At 40.2% G+C, this 26117-nt stretch overlaps 2 protein-coding genes across 2 annotated transcripts; one reads left to right on the forward strand and one right to left on the reverse strand.

Moving 5' to 3' along the window:
• Positions 1 to 9277: 9277 nt before the first annotated feature.
• Positions 9278 to 22158, reverse strand: slc7a9 (solute carrier family 7 member 9). The gene is made up of 14 exons (XM_040134730.1): positions 22066 to 22158; positions 19146 to 19407; positions 17952 to 18077; positions 15801 to 15948; positions 14040 to 14282; positions 13588 to 13713; positions 13368 to 13467; positions 12940 to 12984; positions 12572 to 12695; positions 12208 to 12311; positions 11823 to 11919; positions 11412 to 11561; positions 10454 to 10628; positions 9278 to 10224 (listed from the first exon to the last, which is right to left on the reverse strand). The coding sequence occupies exons 3-14, from the start codon at positions 18066 to 18068 to the stop codon at positions 10163 to 10165; spliced, it is 1491 nt and encodes a 496-aa protein (XP_039990664.1). The 5' UTR covers positions 18069 to 18077; positions 19146 to 19407; positions 22066 to 22158; the 3' UTR covers positions 9278 to 10162.
• On the forward strand, positions 22074 to 25392 carry nudt19 (nudix (nucleoside diphosphate linked moiety X)-type motif 19). Its single transcript, XM_040134861.1, has 3 exons — positions 22074 to 23021; positions 23740 to 23947; positions 24178 to 25392. The coding sequence occupies exons 1-3, from the start codon at positions 22227 to 22229 to the stop codon at positions 24393 to 24395; spliced, it is 1221 nt and encodes a 406-aa protein (XP_039990795.1). The 5' UTR covers positions 22074 to 22226; the 3' UTR covers positions 24396 to 25392.
• The last annotated feature ends 725 nt before the right edge of the window (positions 25393 to 26117 follow it).

A 26117-nucleotide genomic window follows, 5' to 3' on the forward strand; every position in this document is an offset into this window, starting at 1 on the left:
GAGTGTTCCCAGGAGCACAGTGGCCTCAATAATTGTGAAATGGAAGTGAATTGTGAAGTGGAACCACCCGCACTCTGTCTATATTTGATCATCCCACCAACACAACAAGACCAGAGGGGCCTTGGTCATTGAGTTGCCCAAGAACCCAATGGTCACTCTAAAAGAGCTTCAGAGGTCCTCTGCAGAGATGGGAGAACCTGTCGAACGGACAACCATCTCAGCAGAACTCCATCAATCAGGCCTTGATGGTAGAGTTTTTAGATGGAAGCCCCTTTGAGTAAAAAGCATATGACAGCCCACTTGGAGTTTGCCAGACAGCATGTAAAGAACACTGAGAGCATGAGGATAAAGATTCTCTGGTCTGATTAGACAAAAATTGAAATCTTTGGGCAGAAATCCAAACACTATGTCCAGCGAACACCAGGCACTGTTCAGCACCTGGTTTCGAAACATGTCTCTGACTGTCCTTGAGTGGCCCAGCAAAAGCCCAGAGTTTAACCCCACAGAACATCTGTGGAGAGACCTGAAGATGGCAGTTCACAGACGCTTCCCATCCACTCTGACAAAGCTTGAGAGGATCTGCCGGGAAAAATGGGATAAACTGACAAAATCCAGGGGTGCAAAGCTTGTATAGACTAAGCCAAGAAGAATCAATGCTCTAATTGCTGCCAAAGGGGCTTCTACAAAGTGCCGAATACTTATGTAAGGAGAGATTTCACTTTTTGATTTTTAATAAATTTGCAAAAAATTTGAAAAACTTGATTGGTGGGCAAATTTGCAGTTTTATCCATTTACAATTAAATCTACACATTATAAAGTGTGCAAAAAGTCAAGGGGTCTTATTAGTTTCTGAAGCCGCTGTATATGGAATGCAGTTGTTACACGTGTACTGTAATTGATCATTCAAAATGTCTGCAGTGTGAGAAAGATCCAAGATTGTAACATTCCAGCTGTATTTGACAGAACCACCTGTATGTCTTCATGAAAGGCTAATTTTGCAAGTCATTTATTAAATGCTGTTTTCCCCTAACATTGTTTGGTATCTTGACCTGAACATTAAAAGCCTGCTGAAAACTGTTTTTATCAGTTTGGCTTTAGGATGACAGTGTCAGTCAGTTGTTCAGGATGTTCTCCAACACTTTATGACAGTCCACAGTAAAATAACCACTGAGCCACTGATCTAAAGGTCTCAGGAGGATGAATCCCAGTAAGTACAGGCGACCCCCATCACCAGATCAACATTTCCACTATTCTCAGCCACAACTGCACTTTGAGATAAATGCAAACAGTTTGCTAACATGCAAAATGTTACATGCTCACAACACTGATGTTGCCTTTTGATGTTCACTATCAAAAGGCAACATCCATTACACCTTTCTCATTTTGACTCATCAGACAGAGGTGTCACTAGTACAACTAATTTTGGCTACATTCAGTTCAGGTACATGTGCTAGATCCAGGGCCCTGGCACTGTGAATGCTGGCTCAGTGACATGGCTTACTTGTACAACTAAATAGAATGGAGCCATTTTTACTTTTATTAGTCACACCTGTGCTTTTTGTTGTTTTGACAAGTCAGAATACCTGCTGTCAGTTGTTATCATGCAGTTAATGATAGGCACATTGATCTGCATGCTCACGTTAGCACATTATCATGAGTCCTCCAACTTGTAATATCGTTTTTTTTTTATAGATCATTGGAAAAAGTAGGCTTGTTTTATTATCTTTGTGCACCCTTTACAGTCATTCAGGGTCTCCATGCCCACCTCCCAGGCATTTATTACAATTTACTCCACTTCTGAACTGAAAATGTAAATTGGGTCTATATTTTTCAAACATTTCCTCTTGTATGCATGTTTGTCCAACATTGAACCCGCCCATTGAGTTGTGCGCTGGAGGAGAAAAGAAGGAGCCCTTTGTCTTGTATATCTCTATGGATGGCTTCCAAATTGCAAAGAGTAGTTTACGTAATTTATGTGATTAACAGTATATAATCTTGCTGATTTTGATTTGTACCAGTATAGGTATTAACCAAGCAAGTTAACCAATATGAGACAGTTCACGCGGTTTTGCTGCTTTAAAACTAACCCAAGACCAAGTAATAAGTTAACATGTGAGATTAATCACGAGCAAACATTTACTTCACATAACTAGTCGGCAATTTGTTTAGAAACCCAAGATTTAGTGTTTTGCTGACATCACAGAAGATTACAGCCTTATCTGTCTGGTTTTCAGCTTGGGAAAGCTGTTGTTTCATGGTAACAAATATTGACAGTGCTATCTACAACAACAGAAATAGCATCGCTGAATTCTGTTTTTCACCTCAAAATGACTTTCAGAAGAATGCAGCACATTATTTCAGAGCCAGGAGGTTTGGATTCCCCCTGGCAAGACCTGCCAAGAAGTAGCTTCTGTCTGCAGGGAAGGACAAGTGGGCCCTGGGTGGAATGAAGACAGATAGCTGATAGTTCATTAGCTTGTTAGGCACAGAGAGGGGTATACCACAGAGGATTGCAAAATCTCTTTTTTCAGTGTCGCTAAGAGCCCATATTCCAGTGCAGGACCAAACAATGCTAGCAAAGGCTTTGTTGTTATGTGCTGTTCATTCTCAATGAAAGCTAATTTTCAGTCTTTTCTCTATTGACATTTTGCCGCCTTAAGACATTGTATTTCTGATGAGATATATTCTCTCAAATAAACAAATAACAATGATGACTCAGTGTGGCACACATTGCCATGGCGAGCCAATGACAATTTTGGCCCCGCAGTGGAAAAGTGGTTGTTGCTTCTCTCCCCACAGCCTGAGTCCAGCCTCAGGCTTCGTTGTCCTCTAGAGATTTACAGAACACCACTTCAAAGACAGATCCCCTCTCCTTACATACCATATACCCTCTCTCCCCTTGCCTGCAATAAACACAGGAACTTAAGGAATTAATTAGACACTGGATCAAATATGAGTTAGTAAATTCAGCTCACTGAAGATACCAGGAATAGTGTAATCACATGTTGAGCGTTGTATCTCTTGTCATGTGGGGTATCTTTGATATGTATGTAGAAGCCTGTATTTCATATCAGACCCAGTCTGACAGCTTACACTGGCTGTCTCTTGACCCCTCTCTCATTCAATGAGGGATACGGGGATGGGGATATTTTCCGGGCTTTGCTCCTCACACTGAGGGACAGCACCACAGCCCTGTAAAAAGGCGAAGAAAATTTTACTTGATACAGCAACTGATCCTTGAAGGCTTGTTCTTTAAAGAGAGTTCCTGCCACGAGGGCAGTTCCCAAATTCATTTCCCCATGGCTCATATCAAAGAAGCAGAGGCTCTGATAATCTTTGAAACATCACATAATCGTGTTTATGTCAGAGGTGAAAAGGTGGAGTAGCTTTGCAGTACATTTTATTTATGTTTGGGGTAGCCTAGTATGGTCTAATCAATATCAAAGGAGTTACCTCTCCGTCCTGCAATCTCACAGCCCCTGCTTAACCGATGTAATATCTTTATTTATAGGTACCATTGCGAATCACAGCCTGTACAGTACATGCGGATTACCCAGCTACACTTGCATTACTCCGTGTGTCGATATAGAGAGTTGATTCATGGCTGCTAATATGAGAGGCAGGCTCTCTACAACACGCTATAAATGGATTGTATGGGAAATCTATGTGAACACATTTGTTCATAAATGTGTCATTCTTATCTTTTAATGCCATCCCCAGATAGGCAGGCTGGCTGTTATTGACTGGAGGACAAGCAACATGTCACAGTTTGTAGATTTTCTGTGAGGGGGGTATATCAGAAAACAGGATTATGCCTACCTAATTTAGTGAGATAAGTATAAAACACTGCATTATTGATTTGAATGGGGGGGACAGGATATCCGATTGTGATATTTACTGATGACAAATTTTAGGGATATTTGCTGATATTTACAAAATAACATGAAGATCATGCTCGTTGAAAATAAAAATCTGGAGTGGAAGTCAGATGACGTGGTCTGCCTTCAATTATTATTTCAGGTTCAGTCTCTCATCTCATTCTCCTTACTGCATTTTGCAAAATACTTGGCAATGCAGCGTAATGCATTGCATTTGTTACGTGTTGTTTGAACGAACGGGAAAAGATGCTAAGTAGAAATGCTTTTTTTTAATCAATGTGGCATTTTCTGCTGTACAAATCTTCAATGACAGATGAGGAAAACCATCTTTGACAAGGAGCTGAGAGATCATAACTAGGCTGTGAAGCAGCGGGGGCTGTAGGCAATGTTTACACACAGGCAGGATAAACATCAGAGAGGACCCTGCCAGGCAGCCAGTAAAAGCTTTTTGCACTCCTTCATTCAAGGCCAAATGCCCCCCCCCCCCCAAACTAATTATTCCCTCTCAATCCACAAACGATTTCTTTCTTCACCTACCTCTGCCTATGTACTCTTTTTCTCTGTTTTCTCTGTCCCACTGTGAGCAGAATGTGTAGTGAAGCCACCCGTGCATCAGGCCGGGGAAGCCGGCATAACCAGCCTTCCCACCATCTCACTATCTGCTGATCAAAGAGCAGCTAAACAGCCAGAAACTACAGCGGGTGCAAGAGTGGAGCATGCACAGCAATGCAATTAGTAAGCAGCACTTTTTTTATATGCTGAATTCCACTTCTGATCCCTGGCATTTTCACACAGTCGTGCATATATGTGCGTACAAAAGTGGTAAGTACTTATGAAGTACTTATGAACACAAACGCACAAATACCTCAACTTGTATTTAATATTTTGTGCGCACACACTCGCATACAGTGTATACAAAGTAAGATGAACTGTGGTTTCACCTGTGAGTGACTGTGCAATGACATCAGCCACTGATCTCTAAGTTGCTCAATTATAGTTAGTGAAGAGCCTTAATAGGGTGAAGCGAGGGGAGGAGGACAGAGATCAAAGGAAATACAGAGAAAATCCTGGCAGGACAGGAAGGGAGAGAGAGACGAAGAGTATGAGTTAGAGAGAGCGAGGATGTGAGTGAGAGAAAGGCAGGGAAGAGGTTAACCAGGGGAAAACAGCGAAAGAGATGGATAGAGCAGAAAGACAGGCAGCGTGCACACAAAAAGAGAAAGGGAAGGGATGGCAGAAAGAACAAAAAAGTCACTCAGATATTCAGGTTAATTAACTGTCTCTCCACTAAGTGATGTAGGAGTCATTGCAGAAGTCATTTTAATTGTAAACCCCCCTTAAGCTGGCAGAGAAAACAAAGATCACCTCCTGTCATTAACAATTTACTAGCAGCATTATCCACCTCCTTGGACTCGGCTCATCCACACAAAGGAATTTACCTTTTTAAGATTAGTGAGCAGGTTTGTCTTGTGTGTGAGAGAGAATGACAGCTCAAAATGCCAAACGGTTTGGATCTGAGAGAGACATCCTTCCGTGTCATTCTTTGAGTGACAGAGTATTTACACAATCACAGAAAAGGGATTTCACATTAATGGAGCACTTATTTCATTTTACTAGTACTTACTTACTTTTACAGTATACAGTACACCGCTACAGCTTTGACATGTTCTGGTATGACCATTAGCTTATGGTGGCTAATGTTAGCCAACGTTAGCAAACTTTAGATATTGCTGTGTAACTGACATAGTTGAGTTAATTCACTGGCTTTAAGACTCTTTTTTTCTCTTTTTGCTACTGCTGTACCACATGTTAACATCCAACATTACCCCATATATTCCACAAGTGACATTGTTCGTCAAAAGTTACATAGTCTCTCTTTACGTAAATCCGCAGTATGCATGGCATCTGGCAAGAAAAAAAACCAAGACAAACAGACATTCATGATGGCAAAAGAAAGGTTGTCAAACAAAGTTATTAATGAGACATCTGTGAGAGAACAGTCATTAGAAACCTAGTATTTAAAATAAAGAGCATTTTTTTCATACTGTTCTCTACACTAAAGTCAATGCCAGGACATTTCTGGGAGCAGTGCCATGTGGGGGTGAGCCTCAAATCTGCTGAACCTGTCTGGTAAAAATGGATGTGGAACCTCTACGGTAAAAGACTCACAGTGTGTGTGTCTGTGGCTCACTTCACCGCCACTGCTTATTCAAGTGTGCCCTCCAATGGAGGAAAACAGGTCATGTTGACAAAATACACGCCTCTGCTGGCTGTTGAAGTGATACTTCTTCTTCTTTTTCCCACCTCTATTTGGACTCTGCAAAAATGTTTTTTTTAACCTCTGACTTTTCTCTGACCACAGGTGCCAAAATTAGTGAGCTGAGTGCATTTTCTACAGCCACTTTACAGTTAAACTCCAAAATTACAGGCACTTGTAACCGTTAAGTGTAATATAATATCAGAGAAAAAAAATACACAATGGAGCATACAGTGCATAAGTCAAGTCAAAGATTATGGATATAAACCTTGAGCCGGGCCAGGAAAAATTCAAATTGAAATCAGCGACCAAATATTTTTCAATCCCTGAATTCTTGAAGAACTATTTCTGATAATCCAAAAACAATCAGAACCATCACAGGCTTCATTTGTAGCATATGCTCATTAGTGAAACATTATAACAGCCTACAGTTTTTGGAAAGGTCACTGAATGATTGCGAGGTTCTAATCCAAATGCTAATTCAGTAACTGATTGGAAAAGCCAGTAATGTGATGAAAATGATATGCCGATGAGTTCTCATCAGCTGTCTATCCATTAATGAGGTGATATTTGAGTGCAAAGTGTGTGTGTGTCCACGGAGGAAAGGCTGCATGCATTATTAGTGAATGTGTGTATGTTAGAGTGCAGATTCACTGCCATCAGAATATTTAGCATACTAATGTTCAATCAATCTACCACTGCACTATTGCAAGGTTTGATTAAGACATGCTGTAGTTTGCAATTAACAGAAGGAAGCAACTGTACTTACAGCTTACAAGACCAGTTCTTCTGCTCTTAGGAAAGTTTAGAAATGAAGATATGCACCCTGAACAGTTTGTGTGTGAGCATGTGAAAATTTCTATGTTAGGTATGAGTTGTAATTCAAGTTAACAATAGGTCCTGTTTGTACAACGTTTTTTGGTCTTTTCCTGCCAGAAAGATCTGAGTTCGAGTCTCAGCTCTGGTCCTTCCTGTGACGTTGAATGTGCTCCCGACTTTGGCATGAGTTTACTATGGGTGCTTCCGTTCGCTCTCCCTAAATATGCTGGTCAGCTGGATTGTTCAAAAGAAGCAAAGAGCCAGGGGAGAGTAGTGCTTGCCGGGATGTCATTCAATGGGGATCCAAGTAGCTCAACAATACAATCTTATATGCCCTAGTTTTAATTTGTTTGCTTCTTGTATGGATCAACACATTGCTCAAAATCTATATGCTTTCCCATTGTAGTTTTAACAATAGGAAGTATAATGAATTAATTATAAAGTATTTTACTAAATTTTTGAATGTGGACCCAAAGCAGTGGTGGAAAGTAAGTGGATTGGAAGTGGAGGTAATGTGATTAAGTAAAATTTGGAGATACTTGTACGTTATTTGAGTATATCCACTTTATGTTGCTTAACTCTGCTACTCCATTTCAGAGAGAAATATTGTGCTTTTTACTTTACTTCCATTATTTTACAGATATAGTCACTAGTTACTTTACAGATTAAGAATTTAGATTTTAAGACAAAAACATCATAAAATGCAACACATTGTTAAGATTAAACCATTGGCTTGCGACCCTTTACCAAAAGAAAGTGTCAATTTAGGGCCCTCTGCCACAATTCAGACCTCTATGATTTGTTTGCAGTTTGCAGTTCACAAAAAAGTAAAGATCAGAGAAAAGGCCAAAAGATAATGACTGATATTTGCCGCAAAATTTTGTTTTCTCGTCTTTCAACCCCCAGGTTGGGAGCCGCTGGATTAAACTACCTAACTGTATCTAAAGTAGATAAACTAGCCTCCCCTCTATAAACTATAACAGTAAAATGCATCTTAAACATTGTTGCATCAGTATTAACAATCTACTGAATGTCCTGTATGATAATATATCAGTTGTTGGAGACTTTTTAATTCAGAACCAGTGCTTTCACTTTTGATACTTTGAGTATACTATACTTTTACTTAGGACTCCAAATGCAGGACTTGTAATGGAGTATTGTTAAATGTTGGTATTGGTACTAAAATGATTTGAGTCATTCTTTCACCACTAATCAAAAGTAACAAAATGTCAAGAAAGATTTGCGTGCAGTTGGACAGGTGACAAATGTCAAAGCGGTAAAAACACACTTTTGTATGCACATGATCTATTTAGCAGGCTTATGTTCATGGCATTGAACTGAGGAGTATACTGCTTCTTCTGCCCCCCACACCATCAGCTTCAGGATAAATGATGCCTCATATTGTCAAACACACTGAGTTATTTGTGAAAATATACACACACATATCCAACAGAAACACAATTCAAATCTCCCTGTGATCAGAGGGAGTTTGGGTGTAGATTGCTGAACATTAATAATTGTACTATATATCAGACAAATAAGTTGACCCGCTCTGTAATGCCATCAAGTCCCTAAACTCCACTGACACTGAATGGAACCGTCTTGCATCATCTCAAAAGCACCAACACCACATAAAGATAGAACAATTTTTTTCTTAAATTCTCAGCGGTTTTACTCTTTCTGCCCAGTACCCGTATGTAAAATGTTGTTTCCTTCATCCTGGGACCCAATGCCCATTAAAGAGTGATGAAACAGAATGTAACTGCTCATCTCTACACAAACATGACAGGCTACACAACCGACATGCTGCTCCCACAGACAGTTTCAGCGTAATTTGACAGAAGCTAGTACGCAGCTCCTCTGCAAATGTCCTCGCATTCAGCGCGACCATTGCAAATTTACGGGCACCTACAGGAGGAAATCTTCACTTTTACAGCGGGGATCACACAAGGGAAATCCTAATTTGACTCTAGTTTGAAGTGTTAAGTGCCACTAGAGGGCAACAAAGACCAATCAACTATCTGAGAGTGAAGAACCAAACATTCATGCAGAGGCAACGTAACCTGGTCGTCCCTCTGCAAGTTTACTTATGTTGATTTTATTCGGTCTGAGTCTAATAAACCTGACAATGCTAATTATGTTCGATGTGATATCCCTCGCTTGTGTAGCTGTGTTTTTAAAAGTGATTTTAAAACACCAAGCACACTCAACTAATATATCTCATAAACACACATCCACACTTGACAGTATTTTTATGAGTTATATCCCATGAGAGACGATATCAACACTGTTTCTCAAAAGATAAATCAGCTGTCAGATGAGCAAGACACAGTGGAGATATTTGCTGCAATCACAGATTGTTTCTTTCACATGTCCACTTCACACTCAACAAGATTAATACCTTTAATAAAAGCCAGGTAACACAATGCAGCACTGTTCCAGGATATTCCAGTGTGAAAAATAGGAGTCAGAGCATTATTAAACAATGCACAAACATCAATAACAAAATAAACATGTTTCTTCATCTTGATCTTGTTGCATGATCTGCTGAGCTTACATGTCATTTCCCCAATGCATTTAAAATGTTGACCATTTCCCTTTGCTCAAGTGCAGATTCATTCATATCTAAATCCTGTAGCAGCTCTACATTATGTGATCTTTGGCACAGTAAAAAAAAGGAAAATGGACATTTTTAATGTGATTGTTTAAGTGTTGCTCTAAGTGCTGGTTTTATTCATCATAAAAAGTTGTGTAAAAGTTGTGTAAAGTCAAATCCTACCATACATCATTCAGTCGTAACCTAACTATGATCGCAGGAAGGTTTGTGTTAGTGATTTATTTCTTCGTGTGGAGAAAGATATCATCGGGATATGTTCAATCTGGCTCTCTTGTTTTAAATATCTACAGTAGTACATTTTAATGCCAGCAGAGGTGTTCCTTTAGGACACTCTAGGAACACAAATCCTCATTTTTTTTCAGCCCTGAACCCAAATGAACCCAAATGACACATGATTTCATCTTACCCTGGTACACAGGTTCATGAGTACAGTACTTTTGTTATGCAGCTATTCAGCAAAAGTGAGCTCTGATTTTTAGGCTCTGACCCAACTCTGGGTGCTAAATTTCCAGCCCTCCGTTTCCTGAACCAGGACTGGAATGTTGTACGACAAGCGTCAGAAGTCGACCTGCTTGTCCGTTCTGTCCATTCTCATTCAGTTTTCTCAGGAGGAACTACTTCCATCAGCAGCTGGAGATATATAGTAATGGGCCCTACAGGGGAATGGAGGTCAAAGGTCAATAGACACTTATCAAGTGGGTTCACCATGGGGTCAGCACAGCATGACAATGTATTTCATTCATTTGTTTTCTGCCTTTTCAGGCACATTATTCCCCATTTCAATTTGTACTGATGGTCAACGGCCAATAGAAATATTAAGTATCTTGAATTTTGCGAGAAGCTCAGCCCCTGAATTTCAGTAAAAATGAAAAGTAAACTTACGCATGAGTTTGCGTGCCCAGCTGACCTTCCAGTGGACAAAAGGGTAGTAGAGGAGAAGACTGCTGAGGATGAAGATGGTACAGTAGAGGTACTCCAGCTCTGGCTTATCAATGATGGGGGCCAGGACTAAGTAGCAGGACACCAGCACCATTAGGCCTGCTACGACAATCGGCACCTTAAAGTAGTCACACAGTTACACAGGGGCAAATGTTTAGTCGTTACTTGTACTTCTGCTCTGTGATATAGAATATCAGTGACATTTCATTTAGAAAGTATCCAAGATTATTGTCTGATAGTTGCAGGGTTATATGGAGGTATACTGTATTTCTGTATATACAAAAAATCTTGATGTAAACTTAACACTATGAACTTAGTTTTTTTTTTTTTAAAGTGACTAAAAACAGACACACACCTGATTTGCAGCTATTTTAGAGACCTAGCCTATTATTCGGGGGGAAGGTAGCTTCCAATGGGCACTAACACAATTTTCTGAAGCTGTAAACACGTAAAGTGTGAGCTTGTACAGATCCAGATTCAGCAGCCAATTAAAGTGTAAGCAAAAAACAAGTCCAAAAATCATGTTTTTAATTACTACTGTATACTGTCACTGTGTCCATCTCCAAATTTTGCATTTATTGTGGCTGCTATTAAACACTGTTGACTAAGTTACATCTGTCCAGCTGAAAAATGCCAGTGTTGTCTCGATTCATCACTTTAGTAAATGATATATACACTCTCTCTTTAGCAGTCAGTTAATGATGCTTACTCAACATTCCATCAGCAATGAACTGAGACAATTTCAGAAACTACGCTACATGTTCTGTGATTTTTGTTGATGTGGGCAAAGATTGCAGTTTCAAGTTAAAACACTGAATAACTTGAGCAAAAACGGCTACTGGGATCAAACTACATACAAGAGGAGTATCCTCCAAAAAGAAGACCAAACATAAAGCCTCACCTTCACTGGTCTATGGAGTTCCTTCCTTGTGAAACGCATGACTATGACGGCCAGTGCTGTCAGACCGTAAAACGCCCACTGAGCAAAGCTGAAGTAGTTAATGAGCGTGTTTATGTCTGCTGGGATAGTGTAGAAAATAGCCAAAATACCCTAAAACATAAAACAATAAGAGAAACCAAACAGTGAGAAATTGAGAAAGAAAAAGAGATTTAAAATTATGTTTACTGCAAAGGAAACAACACAGGGGATATTTTATAAATCCAAACTTATCTAAGTAGCTTTTAAGAGCAACAAACCTTACTCAACAGAGTTAATGACCATGCAAAACATTTAACATTAAATAAGTCAGATGGTAAAACTAAACTGAAAAATATATGTATATCGACTTATTATTAAATATGCAGGACTCACATTGAATATGAGAGCAGGCGATGGGGTGTAGTGCTTTAGACTAATATAGGATAGGATTTTCACCATGTGACCCTCTCTACCAGATACATAGGCCAGTCTGTGGAGAAGAGAAAGATAGAAATTTGTTTTGTGATGTTGAGTATTCTTGTTGCACTGTACTTTCTCGTGTTTTTTTCTATTTGTACCTCTTTCCTCATGTCCTTCAAGTTTTTCCACCTCTAACACTAATATTCTAATAGTAATTACTATTCTCACCTTCACGCTTTGTTTATTCGTGCTTCCTTTCTCATACACACAAAGATACACACCGCATAGTTTTACACATAAAAAAATGTATTCTTTAGCATCTGTATTTTATTTATAATGTGACGGTTGTCTCCTTTACCTGCCAGCAGTGAAGCAGCTTCCATTGGCAGAACCAAATGTGGAGAAGACAACGAAGAGAGGGACGATCCAAGACAGAGGGTAAAGGACTCTGTCTCCAAAAGTCTAAGGAAACACAAAAAAATACTATAGAAAAGACAAGGGAGCAGAGTAAATGAATAGCTGAGATGCTCAATCTAAAATTCTCTGGAATAAACGATGCCTTTACAAATGTGTGAAACAATGACTGGGTCCTGTCAGGGCTGTTCTCGTTAATGTCTATCAGTATTTCATTTAACACCACACCGACAAGTCATTTCAAACTAATTAGCTATCCATGGCTCTCAACACTCTCTACAACCAGGGCAGCCTTCTATGCTCCTTACCACGGCAACAGCTGGAGACAACAGCAGTTCAGTGGAGGTCATAACAGAGAAGTAAGCAACATTGACCAGCACATAGCACAGAGAAACCAACGGGATCGCAATGAGGATGGCCAGTGGCAAGTTCCTGAGAGTGATGGACAAAAAATGTATTTAAGAGGGAACCATGTTTTAAATTTTGCCAATTTTAACAGGATATACGTTCTGCCCACTTATATGCTTGCCCTGACTTTGTACACTGACCATCACATAACTGCAATTTTAAAAAAACGTATTTTTGATTAAGTTCAGACTTGAATTGTAGAGAGACCCCTTAAAATCTACCACCTAAAAACGGCAGCTCTTTAATGGTGAGTTTTAGTTTGCCTTACCTGAAAGGGTCTTTCAGCTCCTCTGTGATAAAATTCAGTTGATTCCTGGGAAAACAGCGAAGTGAAAAAACACGGAACATATGTGTCTACTATGGAGGTAGCATGCTGCTATTAAAGGCCAAGCTAAATTGTGATGAAAGAATAAATATCTACAACCGTCGGATTTGGAGAAAGGGGAAGAGGCAAGAAAGGAGTTGAAATGCAGGATCATGTGTTGTTGTATTGTTGTCTACCTTGTGGAAAGCCAAAAAGGGTGCCACTGCCACATGAGAAAAAGCATAAAGCCAGATGCTGAGCAGGGCCATAGTGCTCCTTATATCAAGTCAGTACAGCAGGAAAAGGCACTTCAGTGCCTTACTTTATAGAGGAGCGGGGTCAATCCAATGCATCATGTTAAAGGGCAAAATGAAGTAAAGTATAACTGTTACCATCCATCATAAGCCCAAAGCCCGTTATAAAATGCAAGTCCGATTGCTCCAACGGACGCTGATCTGCCATCGAATGCGTGTGAAAAATTCTCGGTGTTTCCTGGACAGGAGCACACAACAATACGTAAGTAAATTATTATTATTTGACGTCTCATTAAAGGAGACAAATGTTAGAAGCAGAGCTGTACATCAAAAACACTGATAGGACGAGAAAACCCACCTTGAACCAAGAAGACAATGCCAGCGCCCACTATGACAAGAATAATGAAAAGTTTGGCTAGAGTGAAGAAGTTCTGCACATAGCTGGCCAGCCTGACACTCAGACAGTTGATGGAGACGATTAACACTGAGATGAAAAACGAAAGACACGTGAAATGAATGGCAGCTCTCAAAGGAGAATCGTTATTTATAACAACTTTATTACTTTTAAAATTCTTGTTTAATCAGAAATAGTTCTGTTAATAATTAAAAACTGAATGTTTTTGATGATTAACAGAGGCTTGTTGAGTTTCTGATCAAACACACACACACACACAGATGAAAAGGAAAGACTTGACTTGCAAGTCCAGTTTTAATGCCAGATACATGATCAGCGACATCTACAGTGATATCTTTTGTATGTGCAGTTTACTGCTTTTACCCGTTAACTCCCAAGGTTTAAAGTAAACTTACATATAGCTGCTACTGACAGACACTTGGTAACAACAAAAGGAGGAGTGCAGCCAGGGTAGAAAGGGGTGGAGGCATATTCTGCAAAGCTCAGTGTGATGATGGCGAATGCGGAGGGCTTCAACACCATGACAGTAGTCCAGGAGTAAAGATAGGCTACAAGGGAGCCAAAAGCCTCCTTTAAATATGAATACTCTCCCCCTGATTTGGTGATCATGGTGCCAAGCTCAGCATAGCACAGCGCTCCTGTGTAGACAGACATACAAACATGTAAAGAGAGACAGAGAGAAGAGGAGTGATGTAAAACAAACTAATAGCGGGGATTTTCATCATTTCTTCTGGTGGGAGGCTCGAGGAAAGTTTAAGGCTTTCACCTACCAAGAAACATTTGGTTTAAGCAAACTCTCTGCCGAACACCCTAAAAGTCAAAGCCAGCCATGTTTAAATTTTAAATCTGTGTTAAGAACATTATCCCCACGCATCATAATGCAACCCTGATGACAGACGGTAGACTATAAGACTTGTATTTAGAGCTTATTTGAAAATATAATGATCTATAACTAATTTCATGTTTAGTTGTTATTAGTTAGTTGTTGTTATGGAAAAGGAAATGCATTTGTTCAGTAGACTTTCAAAAAAAAAACACTATAAATGCATCAATTTTGTAGAGGAGACATTTTCTTGTTTCTTAAAATGATATCAGATCCCCTGTGATTTTTTTTTTACAAGAGGTTGTCAGGTAAGCTTGGCAAAGCTATAGTGACCTGAGAGCTACGGTGAAATTCCACCCAGCTTACTTGACATCAAGTTTGATAGGTAACTTAGTGCAAGGACAAACCTTGTTAATGAAGAATGGGATGCTGTTTTTCCAAACTCGTAAACGAACCCTTTATGCTGCAGACAAACTTAAACATTTACCATTTTCAAGTGAAGGGCAAAGTCCCACATATCTATATTCTGAGAAATTTAAGACACTAACCCAGAATTTTTTCACAAAGCTCCTAAAATACCGGCTTTGCTATGTGGAAATCTTGGCATCTTACCCTTTCATAAAACTCTCTCAACAGCATGACTAATACATCTGCTGTTGATAAATACACACACAAACACATCGACTGAACAGTTCGACAGTTATTGACTTTACAGCAGCAATCACACTCTCCTGACGAAGCCATTCACTGTGTAGTTGACAGGTTCATGTGTCAGTTTCTCGGCACGTACTTGTAGTGGCATAATTCTGTCCACTGTGGCTCTTCAGTCAAAGCACCACAAGGACGACTTACAGCATGTCTACAAGGACAGAGAGCACTGGAAAACAAGAACTAGCTGATTGGCCTGACAGACATTTTTAGCTAGTTTCAAATGTTCACCCTAGAGGAGGCGGCTATACATATACTGTATATGCAAGTAAGTTAGAATTAGAATCAAGGTTTACTTATAAATACTTTTTTAATAATTGAATTTGTTTTTTGCTTTAGAGTCAAGTAATTTATCCCATAAAAGCAATATCTTACACAGCAATCTCATCTCTTTGTCTGGGTCTTTTATAGTCATGTGTTCATGCTGCTCCCTGCTACTGGGAAACACCAAGCACTAAATTCTTCTAGTCCTACCCAACTTGGGGTTCCTTCAGCAAAGGTGTTTTGTTTTTTTTTTGCTTTATCATTTACATACAGGAGGGGAAAAGAATATTAGACACCTAATGCAACATCACCACTCTGATGCTGAATAAAGTGGTGTATCAGTTTTGAATGCCGTTCTCACCCAGCGTGGCTAACACGCCACAGGCAGCCCAGATGAGGAGGCAGGGTCCCACAGCTCCGGAGTACAGCAGAACAGCCTTTGGAGAAATGAAGATGCCCGAGCCGATCATAGTCCCCACAATCAGACAGACGCCACTCAGCAGCCCAACCTGACCAAACACACATAGAACAAAAGGGAAATATGTTATTTAAATGCTCTCATTTGAACTGTCTTCAGTGCAATTCAGCCAGAGACTGTTTGGGAGAAACTTTCATCTTCGCATGTTCTACGCTGTCAGATGTCAATAAGTTTTCAAACATTCTGGGATTTACGTCGTGATGAAGTATCATACTCATCTGCTTTTACTTCATCTGGTGGAGGAAAAACCAAAGCTAATGGGCGAGTGAATATCAGACTTACATTCACATCAGTTCACTGAAACTTAACTCGCCATGTGGACAGAAGCATGACGTAGATTGGAGGCTCATGTTGTCTGCTGATGGATTGTAAGCAGACAATGTTGTAAACACTTCAGCCATAAGCACCTGATGGGGCAATAGTGTCTTAGGGCTGTGTTTGTGTTGGGGTTTGTCTGTTTTTTGTTAAAGTTTCACTGAGGTATAGATTTTATTGGGTGTGAAGTATGATGTAGGCCACTGTAGGCCGCAGCAAGCATCTTTTTTTTTTTTTTACTCTAAAAATCCACTTGTCCAGCACCAAACGGCGTGAAGGCAAAATTAGCAACTAGCTGCTGAACATAGTAAAGCATCTAGCACCTCAGAAGAGAAAAATTGAGAAAGAAGGATAGAGAATATTAAATGTGAATGCTAGATTTGTAGGTGTGTAACTTTGCTAAACTTATTATTTCATCAATTTAGAAGGTGATAATTTGGCAGTGTTGTGTTACAGCTTTTTTCCCAAAGTGAACACAAAATAATTTAAAAAATCCGTAATTTCAGGTTTAATGAGTAACCTCTGCTTGAAATTTTTAAGTTAAAGTGTTTTCAGAGATAATTCCTCAGGTTTGTTGATCATTTTTAAACAATATACATGTCTAAATATGCCTAAACATTTTTAATTTAATCATACAATTACTGCTGTTTTGTTTACTTTACAGCCTCACTAGCTGTGTGGCTCTAGGGATGGCGATGTTTGAAGGTTGGTCTAATAATTTGGACTAGGTTGTAATGGCTCAACAACTATTGGATGGATTGCCATGAAAATGTGCAAAGACATCCATTGTCCCAAGGGCATTAATCCTAATAGCTTTGGTGATCACCTAACTTTTCCTCTAGGTGAACATTTGACTTTGTCCAATACTTTGGTTTATGACAAAATGCTTGCAAAACTGATGGCATCAGCAATGCTTTCTTTTTATTGCTACTTAGCAAATGTTAGGACACTAACACACTAAACTAAGCTCGGGAACATGTTAAGCGTTATACCTGCTAAGCATCAGAATCTTAACATGGTCATTGTGGGCATGTTAGCATGGTATTGTTTGTATTTAGCTCAAAGCATCGCTGGGCATAAATATGGTCTCACAGGGATTGTAGCTTGGCTGTAGACTATTAGTCATGTTTTATCTAAGCACACAAAAAACTTAATGACCACTGCCCTGGGATTCTTGCTCATTTTTAACTGGAACGGATGCTTCCATTCCAAAGTCATGCCCCACGCATGCACGCGTCACAGATTTGATCATGATTGGCCTCCTTATCCATTTCAACTAACCAGATATGTTGACTTAAATACTTCTTTATTAGTGTGACGGGGGAAATTGGGTAGTGCTAATATAATTGTTCAGAAAAATTGACATTATACACCTATTTTATCCAGTGAAACCCTTTCGCTCCCCCAAATTCACCTTAGGGCTTAGGGAGATTAGGGGGCCTGGACAGCAGCACCGAGTGGATCACTGTGGACTTAATATGTAGAGATGGTTGTAGTGGTACTGCCTGGTACCCAGTCCCGGCTCCCAGTACTGTAAAAAGGTACGGACGGTGGGATCCTGCTGTGTGAACATCTAATGAGACAGGTTCTCAGGGACAGCCATACATGTAAAGGACAGGCAAACAGATACAGACACACACACACACAACAAACACACACACACACACACACACACACACACACACACACACACACACACACACACACACACACACTCACCTCTTTTTGAAGCACAGTGGCCTTCACAGGCTGCTTGTCTTCGGTGCGACGGTCCACACTGTGGTCATTGGAGCCATTCTGCGACTCCTTCATATTTCTGATGCTGTCGTCATCCATTTCTGTCTGCTAGTGGCCAAAAAAAAAAAAAAAAAGGCATGAATACATTTACAACCATTAGTTAAACTTTAACAAGACAACTTGCACTAGTCTATGTCTTGTATAGCTATTTTAGCTAATCTAATCTGTATCTGCATTGTCTTTTTCAAAGGTCATCACACAGTGTACAAGGTATGAGAAGGTTTCTAAATAAACACTGGGTGTTGCTACCAGCAGAACAATTTCAACTTATCTAGTTAAACAATGAGGCTAACACAAGCAAAACAACTCACTGAAAATCCACCCCAAAACAAATTTATTTACATTGTTAATCCTGTGATCTTACTGATTTTTATTCCTCTACAAGGCACTAATCCGGATCAACTGCCCAGATTCTGACTTCACAAAGTGTTTCTTTAGGTCTCTAGACAATGACTATTTCACTGTGGAACAGTGGTTCTGAGCAACAAATCTAGCCACGCCAAGTGATACCCTACAGCACTAAGTGTCAGTGGAACAGCTCAGGAGAGGGTTGACAGGTTTAGCCTTTTAGAGAGACTACGTCCACTGAAAAGCAGCTAAACTTCCTCATTCTGGTTTAGGGTGGATTTTCACTTTACTGTAAGAGGACCACCATAAATTCCAAGAAGCCAAGCTCTTTGTATGAACCGTTGTTTGTGTGGATATTTTAGGTCAAATTGCTCCAAGTTTTAGTCAGTACATGTACCAGAGGGCTATTTTTTGTAACTTGTGTGACATCTTGTTTTGTGATTTGTTTGAAAAAAAAAAAAAAGTCCTGTGGTAATTTAGTACAAGAAGACCTATATCAATACATAGATAGGTAGATAAACAGACGGACAGATAGATAGATAGAATTGTGCATGAGACAAACATCCTGGAAGACACTAGGAGAGTATGATTGTTAATGCTGTAACAAAAATTACAACATTCTGTCTTGTTCACTAAGTGTTAAAGACAGAATGTCTTGAATTTAATGAAAAGCTGAACTGTATTTGACAACTACGTTGTTAATGTGTTACCTGATACATGATAGTAAATCAATCAATCAATAAATATTTCAACAAATTTTTCACTTACATATGACTCGGACTAAAACCACCTCAGTGACGCTCCATGAACCTTGAATGTTTTTTTTGTTTTGTTTTGTTTTGTTTGGTTTTTTGTTTTGTTTTGTTTTTCAAACCCAGGTACGGTGATATGACCTCTCAAATGATACTGATCCCAGTTAAATGAAGGAGAGCACGAATGTCTGATGCAAATGAAAACCTGAGGCTTCCTGAGACTGAGCACACCCCCCTGGTGGGAGGTTCCCAGATCCGATTGGACCTCCTGGATAGCCCTGCAAGAAAATGGAGGTGGGTAAAGACAGGAAAGGAGAATGAAGCAAAGATATTTAACTTTCTGAGTTAATGACCTCTCAACAGAGTTCAGAGGGGGAGGTGTCCAGTTTACCCACTAGTAAAAGAAGAGGGAATTTGGGGCTGTTTTGAACAACAGTGCACTGATTTTATTTTACTATTTTTTTTTCTCACTTTATAGATAATATGCAGGCATAATGGCAAGTTACAGTAGAGTAAGAAAACAATTTTATACAGTAATGCCACCACAAATGATATCATTAGCTGTGTTTTGAGACAAATTTGTTCATTTGTAGTCCCGGTACAGTCCAGCAATCCCATGAAGATGCTCCTGGGACTCACAAATTTAAATATGACTGATCCAGTATGAGACATTTCATCAGATTTTTTTATTTTCTTTGTTTGTTTTTGGGTTTGTTTGTTTTTTTTACACAGTTTCAATTTTCAAAAGAAAACACTGAAACACCTCCCCCTCTCTCAGCTTATCTAGCCTGACTTTCCTCACAATGCCTCTTTGATACAGATATATGACACCCCTGCATGTGTGTGCATGCGCATTTGTGTGTGCTCATGTTTGTGTGTTACATTCCCTTTCCACTCTGTCCCTCCTTCTCCTCTTTTCTCCATCACGAGTCTGTCTCTGTCAGAGAATTTGCATTTTATGCTGTAATGTTTTTCTTTTTTCTGTTTATTTTCTGAGCAGAAATATTAAGCAGTGTCATATCAGATTTGATTATATATATGTCTCCGCTTCAGCATTGATTGTCTTGAAAAAGAAAACTTCTGCTGTGTTAATCCAGGTGTCAATCCTGTCTAAGCTTGTGTGTAAACTCCGGCTTAAGTTGCAGACTATTATAACCCTCGAAATGAGAAGGGGTCGAGCTAAATATGTGAAGAATTTGTCCATATGGTTGGGTGCAAAGAAGAAAGATGTACACTGTGCTTCAAATGTGAAGGTTTGTGGATTGTTTTCAACTGCATATATATGGCTTTTCAGCACAAACTGAAAGGTATGCTGTATGTCAGATTTAATTCCTTAACACTTAAAATCAGAGGTTGGAATACCTTCAGTAATTTAGCCTTTAAAAGTAAAATGTCTTATGAATGTGCAAAGTGTAGTATGAAATATCGTCAGTGATAAACAGAAATAAGTACAAGGTTTGCACAATACTTTAACATTATCATTGTTTTAATACTATTGTTGATATTATTATTATTATTATTATTATTATTATTATATTTACAATATTAAATAATGTAAAAGAAAATATAAGTTCAGCTGGATCAAAGTTTTTCTGTTTTTTTTCATTCCAACATCTTTACTAACAGTTACATTAGAATTCAGTTCCTTTGTTTATAATGACATCCTCAACAAAACAGGACATCCAATAGCTAAATGACATCAATCTGGTAGTTTCACTTTCTAACCCACTATTGATTTTTTGACACTGACTTCCTTTGGTGACAGAAGTTCCCTGAGGCACTTGCTGAAATACAAATGTTTTTATGAAGACTGTAAGAGAATTTGAACAGTTGCTGCAGACAGACAGCCTCGCCTGCTTTTGGTAATCTGCTAACACAAGAACACATTTTCATATGAACTCAATAACCCTGAGAACTAAAACTTTTGACCAATAACAGAGTGCAAGTTTCAGACTCATTCACTGGGGCTTAAGATCTGACTAAGTGCATTTACAGCAACAAATTCAGTCTTGTAAGACTGTGTGCTTCCAGTGCTGCATATTAACTAATTTAGAAAGAAACTATTCTCCCCAAAATAAGAAAATAATTTGTGAGAAAGGTAGAATCAGTCCTTGCCTGTATTTATTTACAGCACCGTGATATTTCAGTTTAACGGATTTGTAAACAGCTGCGACTCTGTACACTGTTTAAAAAAAGTAGTCTGATTCCTTTAACGCAGAGACAATTTGCCATCAATGAAATGTCAAACAGCCGTTAAGTCCCATAAGGCTGAACTCCCAGAAAACACAACTATTTAGAGTTTAAATGTTTAAACTTTTAATCAATTACAGCAACAGAGTTAGGAGTGATAATGTGTTAAGTAACAAAATACAAAGTATTCAAAGGACATCATGTTGAATTTTCCAAGATATATCAAGATGGTAAAAAAGAATACATTTTAGGTTCACACCAATGTAAAAATGCCTCTCAGGGGACTGTAGACCAATTATTAAATTAAAACAGCGTGGGGAGAAATAAATGATGCCTTTACAGAGTAGCACAAATATTCTATAAAATTTAAATGTATTTGTTGGTGAACAGTAATAGAAAATGGAACACAGTTTTTAATCAGATATACGGTTTATCAAACTTGTGCAAAATCGCAATGTATGATATTTCATTAAAATTACATATGTTTTAGAAGTAGGCTAAATTGCAATCAATCAATCAATCAATCAATAAATAAATAACGATAACCAAGTGTTCAAAAGTGTTATTGACCGATGTCAGCCACTTCTGCGTTAACTCAGTGGCTGTTGGGAGATCTGGGCTTCCTGATTCATCTAACATGTTATTATTATTATTGGATGCTGAGGAAAAATCCTAGAATGCACCAGTTCAATAAAAGACACAGTGAAAGAGAGGGAAGAAGTGAAGAAATTGTCCTTGTGGAGCACCTGTATCCCTGCATCGCTGCGGGTCATCCAGTCCTGCAGGGGGCGACAGTAGCTCCTGCTTGTGCCCAACTGCGTCACTTCCACCAAAACAGACGGGACGAGGGACTTGAACTTTCAGAGGCATGAAGTGAGAACTAACAAGACGCTGTGGGAGTCGTAGAATGAACGCCAGCCTGAAGCACTGGAGGGAGGCGGCCACGCTCATTTTAGCCGCCGGCCGCAGGCTCGGCGCGGACAGTTTACCGTCAGGGACGCCGCTGACGGCCGCTCCAGGTCCCCCGCTCGGCAGCAGCCACGGGCGGTCGCACCTGCCGCACAGCTCCTGCTTCGACTACGACGTTTTGATGCTAAAACGAAGCAGTAAAAGTGGGTTTATGCCCAATGCGTATGTGTTTCCCGGTGGCGTGGTGGACTCCTCGGACTTTTCGAGTGAGTGGCTGGACATTTTCAAATCTTTCCGGAGCTCTCCCGGTTTTGGCTTGAGAAGTGTCACGCAACCGCCGGAGACCAGACCGCCAGTCTTCGCCACAGACCGACTGAAACTGGGCTCTCCTATCCCGGGAGATGTCGCCTTCAGGATCTGCGCCCTGAGGGAGACGTTCGAGGAGACCGGTGTGCTGCTGGTTGTGTCTAAACCGGATGAGGAGAGCTTGTTGAAGAGCATAGAGGACAGGTGTGCCACGGCCCAAGCGCCGCACCGCGACGTAAACGAGCTGCACGGGAGTGAACTCACCAGGTGGAGGGCTCTGGTGAACCAAGACCCCTCGAACTTCCTCAGGATGTGCAGAGAGCTGGAGGTGTTGCCCAACATCTGGGCCTTACACGAATGGGCCAACTGGCTGACCCCCGCGGAACGATACGGCGCGACGAGATTTGACACCGCTTTCTTCGTCTGCTGCCTGCAGGAGACCCCACACAACACAGTCCAGGATGAAAGGGAAATAGTGGGCTTTCAGGTAACACTGGAAATCCAGTCCGTGTGTTTATTGAACACATCAGACGTTGACATAAGTGCTGTACAGAGATTTGTTTTAAGAATGCGTTTAAATTAGTAAAAATGGGGGGGGAAAAAGAAGTTACCACTACTGAAGTTCACGTAGTAAGCAAAGAGGACGGGTAAAGCTGGTGTTATTACCAATTCCAGAAGATGACTGAACATGTCCTTGAAATGAAAACCGATATGATCCTTTTCCCAAATTACTCAGTCTTGCTTCGTGATTGTGCGAGCATTTCCAACACATGGATGGGCGTGAAGCTGTCCTGTCCCCAATCATTCGCATAGATGGTAAGCGACTGCTTATGGGGGGGGTCATTGACTATGAAAGCAGAGGTGCAAGACTGTGTACACACCTTAAATAAATCACTAACAAGTCCCAGAGAGCATAGTGTTAAAAAGCTTCCAGTTATGGGGTTCAATATTTAGTTTCCTGCTGCTGAAATGGCAGCGTGAAGATAGACTATTTCTGAAGTTGTGACAGAATTTAAGCTATTAAAAATCTATTATCTCTGTTTTCATTGTGGGTCAGTTACACAAAAAAATTGTTTGTTCCTAACTACAACGGCTAATCAAGTTTATGGATACTATAGTATTCAGTGCCATTTGATGTACCAAACTAAAGGGGGGAAAACACACTTGCACAGCTGTTGAACACTACCTCTCTCTGTGTGATTCAGTGGTCCACACCCTCAGAGATCCTGCAGAGCTACCAGGCGCAGGAGTTGTGGATCGCCCCCCCACAGTTCTACGAGCTCAGCCGCATGTGCCGCCTCCCCTCGCTGAATGACCTCCACGACTTTGCCAGATGGCGTGCCACAGAGGGATGCGAGCGATGGCTGCCTGTTTATTTCTTGAAAGAGGAACACTACATAGTACTGCTTCCAGGTACTGATTGTCTGTTTTCACCTAATCTAATCCATCTGCTAAACTGATATTTCATGAGTTTATTATATGATGAAAGAGTGTGAGGTTGTGTTCTGAATATTAAAACTGTTAGGCTGTAGTTGTATGAGATGGTCACTCTGTTTATATGATCACAGCTTAGTCATTTGTCCATTTTCCATATCTTTGTCTGCTGTTTTCTTTTGCTCTCCTGGGCTCTCCACTCTTTCCAGGTGACAAACTTTACCAGTCAAACACTTCAGGAAAGACTCAGGTGGACACAAGCACAGACCCTCAGCCGGAGGATCCTCAGGGTGATACTGCACTGCACCGCATGGTGATCTTGAATCCATATTCTGCAAAGCTACAGATCACGATCACGCCCAAGTACAACCACCTGCATCCAGTTGTGGAGCCAGCCTTGTCCCGTGACTCAAGAAGTCAGCTTTGATTTGCCGTGACGCTCCTTGCCCCAATGCTTTTACCTCCAGGGGCTTCCTCACTTGTTTTTTTTTTCTGTATTTTTTTTCTAACAAATTTGTAATTGACGAATATGAGGTCATGTCAGATTTCATCTATATAGCCCAATATCACAAATCGCTAATTTGCCTCAGGGCGCTTTGCAAAGAAATGGAAGAAACCTCAGGAAGAGCATATGAACAAGGAGGCCTCACAGATAGACATGCAACAGATGTTGTGTGTACAAGATAAAACAAAACAGTAAATTTATAGTATGCACAATGTGAAGAAAATTATCTGAGAGGACATCGAGCAACTTCCAGGTGCCTCCAGCTGATAGGACCTGAGCCACACAACCTCCTCTCCACCACAAAGACTACACAAACACACAAGAGACAAAATCCAAGCACATCGCTTATGACTAGGAGAAGGAAACAAGCACACAGAAGAAGACAGAGAGACAAGGGGGAGGCTGGGACTCCTGGAGGACCAAGATCCAGATCCAGAACATCTGGAATGAGGCACCCGAAGCCAGGGGAGAGGGAGAGAGAGGTCCCAGGATGGCCAATGGTGCAGCTAAGACAGCTAGGGAGAGGGAGAGAGAGAGAAAGGCACTTAACCTTCTCAATTGGTTCACTTTTTGGCCTTGTTCCATTAATGCAGCTCAAATATGATGGTTAAATGTGACTTTGTGAGTTTATGGTGTCAGAGCCCCCCTCCCTGGCCCACTCGTGGTGAAATGTTAAGAATCCAGTTTTACATGGAGATAAACAGCTTTCTGGCCAGACTGCCTTTACATTTTAGTTTGCTAGACACAATAAAGAAAATAATTATGTAACCTTTTTATTTCGACCAAATTTAGCTTGTAACTATGGTAACAGACTGACTACCAAATATATCAAAGGGATTTAGAGACAACACCTGCAGGTAATCCATGATTGTGTGTGTGTGTGTGTGTGTGTGTGTGTGTGTGTGTGTGTGTGTGTGTGTGTGTGTGTGTGTGTGTGTGTGTGTGTGTGTGTGTGTGTGTGTGTGTGTGTGTGTGTGTGTGTGTGTGTGTGTGTGTGTGTGTGTGTGTGTGTGTGTGTGTGTGTGTGTTAGTTTTGTTAGTTACGGTGGTCCCTCTCAGTAGGAGGCTATGTGTCTGGTGAAAGCTCTACTGGGCTTCCACCCTTTCTCCTTTGGGTGTCTTCCCTGCTCACAGCAGTGTCCATGGCAAATTAATTTGATCTTTTTTGCTGATGCTGTTTCAAACTGCCTTAAGTTGATTTGTGCTTCATCATCTTAAGATGGTTTGTGATTTACACGTGAAAGCACACAGCGAATGTGCTGAATAGAACATAAGTCTAAGTGCGTGATCGACAAATTTTCACATCTGTTATCACAAAGCATGCTGGTAACTGTGTAGATGCAATTGCAATGTTTACACATCATCATTCTGGTCACTGTAGTTCAGTATTGTTCATAATCAGGGTTCTGTTTTTCAGTGTCTGGGCCTTTGTCTGCTTTTTTTAAACAATCTAGGTGGCAATTTGTCAGTGTTAAAATTTAATTTATTTGTCTCTACAGATGATATGTTATTTTAAGGGCTGCTGAGATTAGCAAAATTAGCGGGAAGAGGCTGAATCCGAAAGAAAGTTGAATGAATGGCAAAAAAAAACAACCCAATAAATAATTATATGCACAGAGAGAGAGAGATTGAATCTTTTGATTT

Source organism: Xiphias gladius, chromosome 1 (assembly GCF_016859285.1).
Source record: "Xiphias gladius isolate SHS-SW01 ecotype Sanya breed wild chromosome 1, ASM1685928v1, whole genome shotgun sequence".
NCBI classification, from domain to species: Eukaryota; Metazoa; Chordata; class Actinopteri; order Istiophoriformes; family Xiphiidae; genus Xiphias; species Xiphias gladius.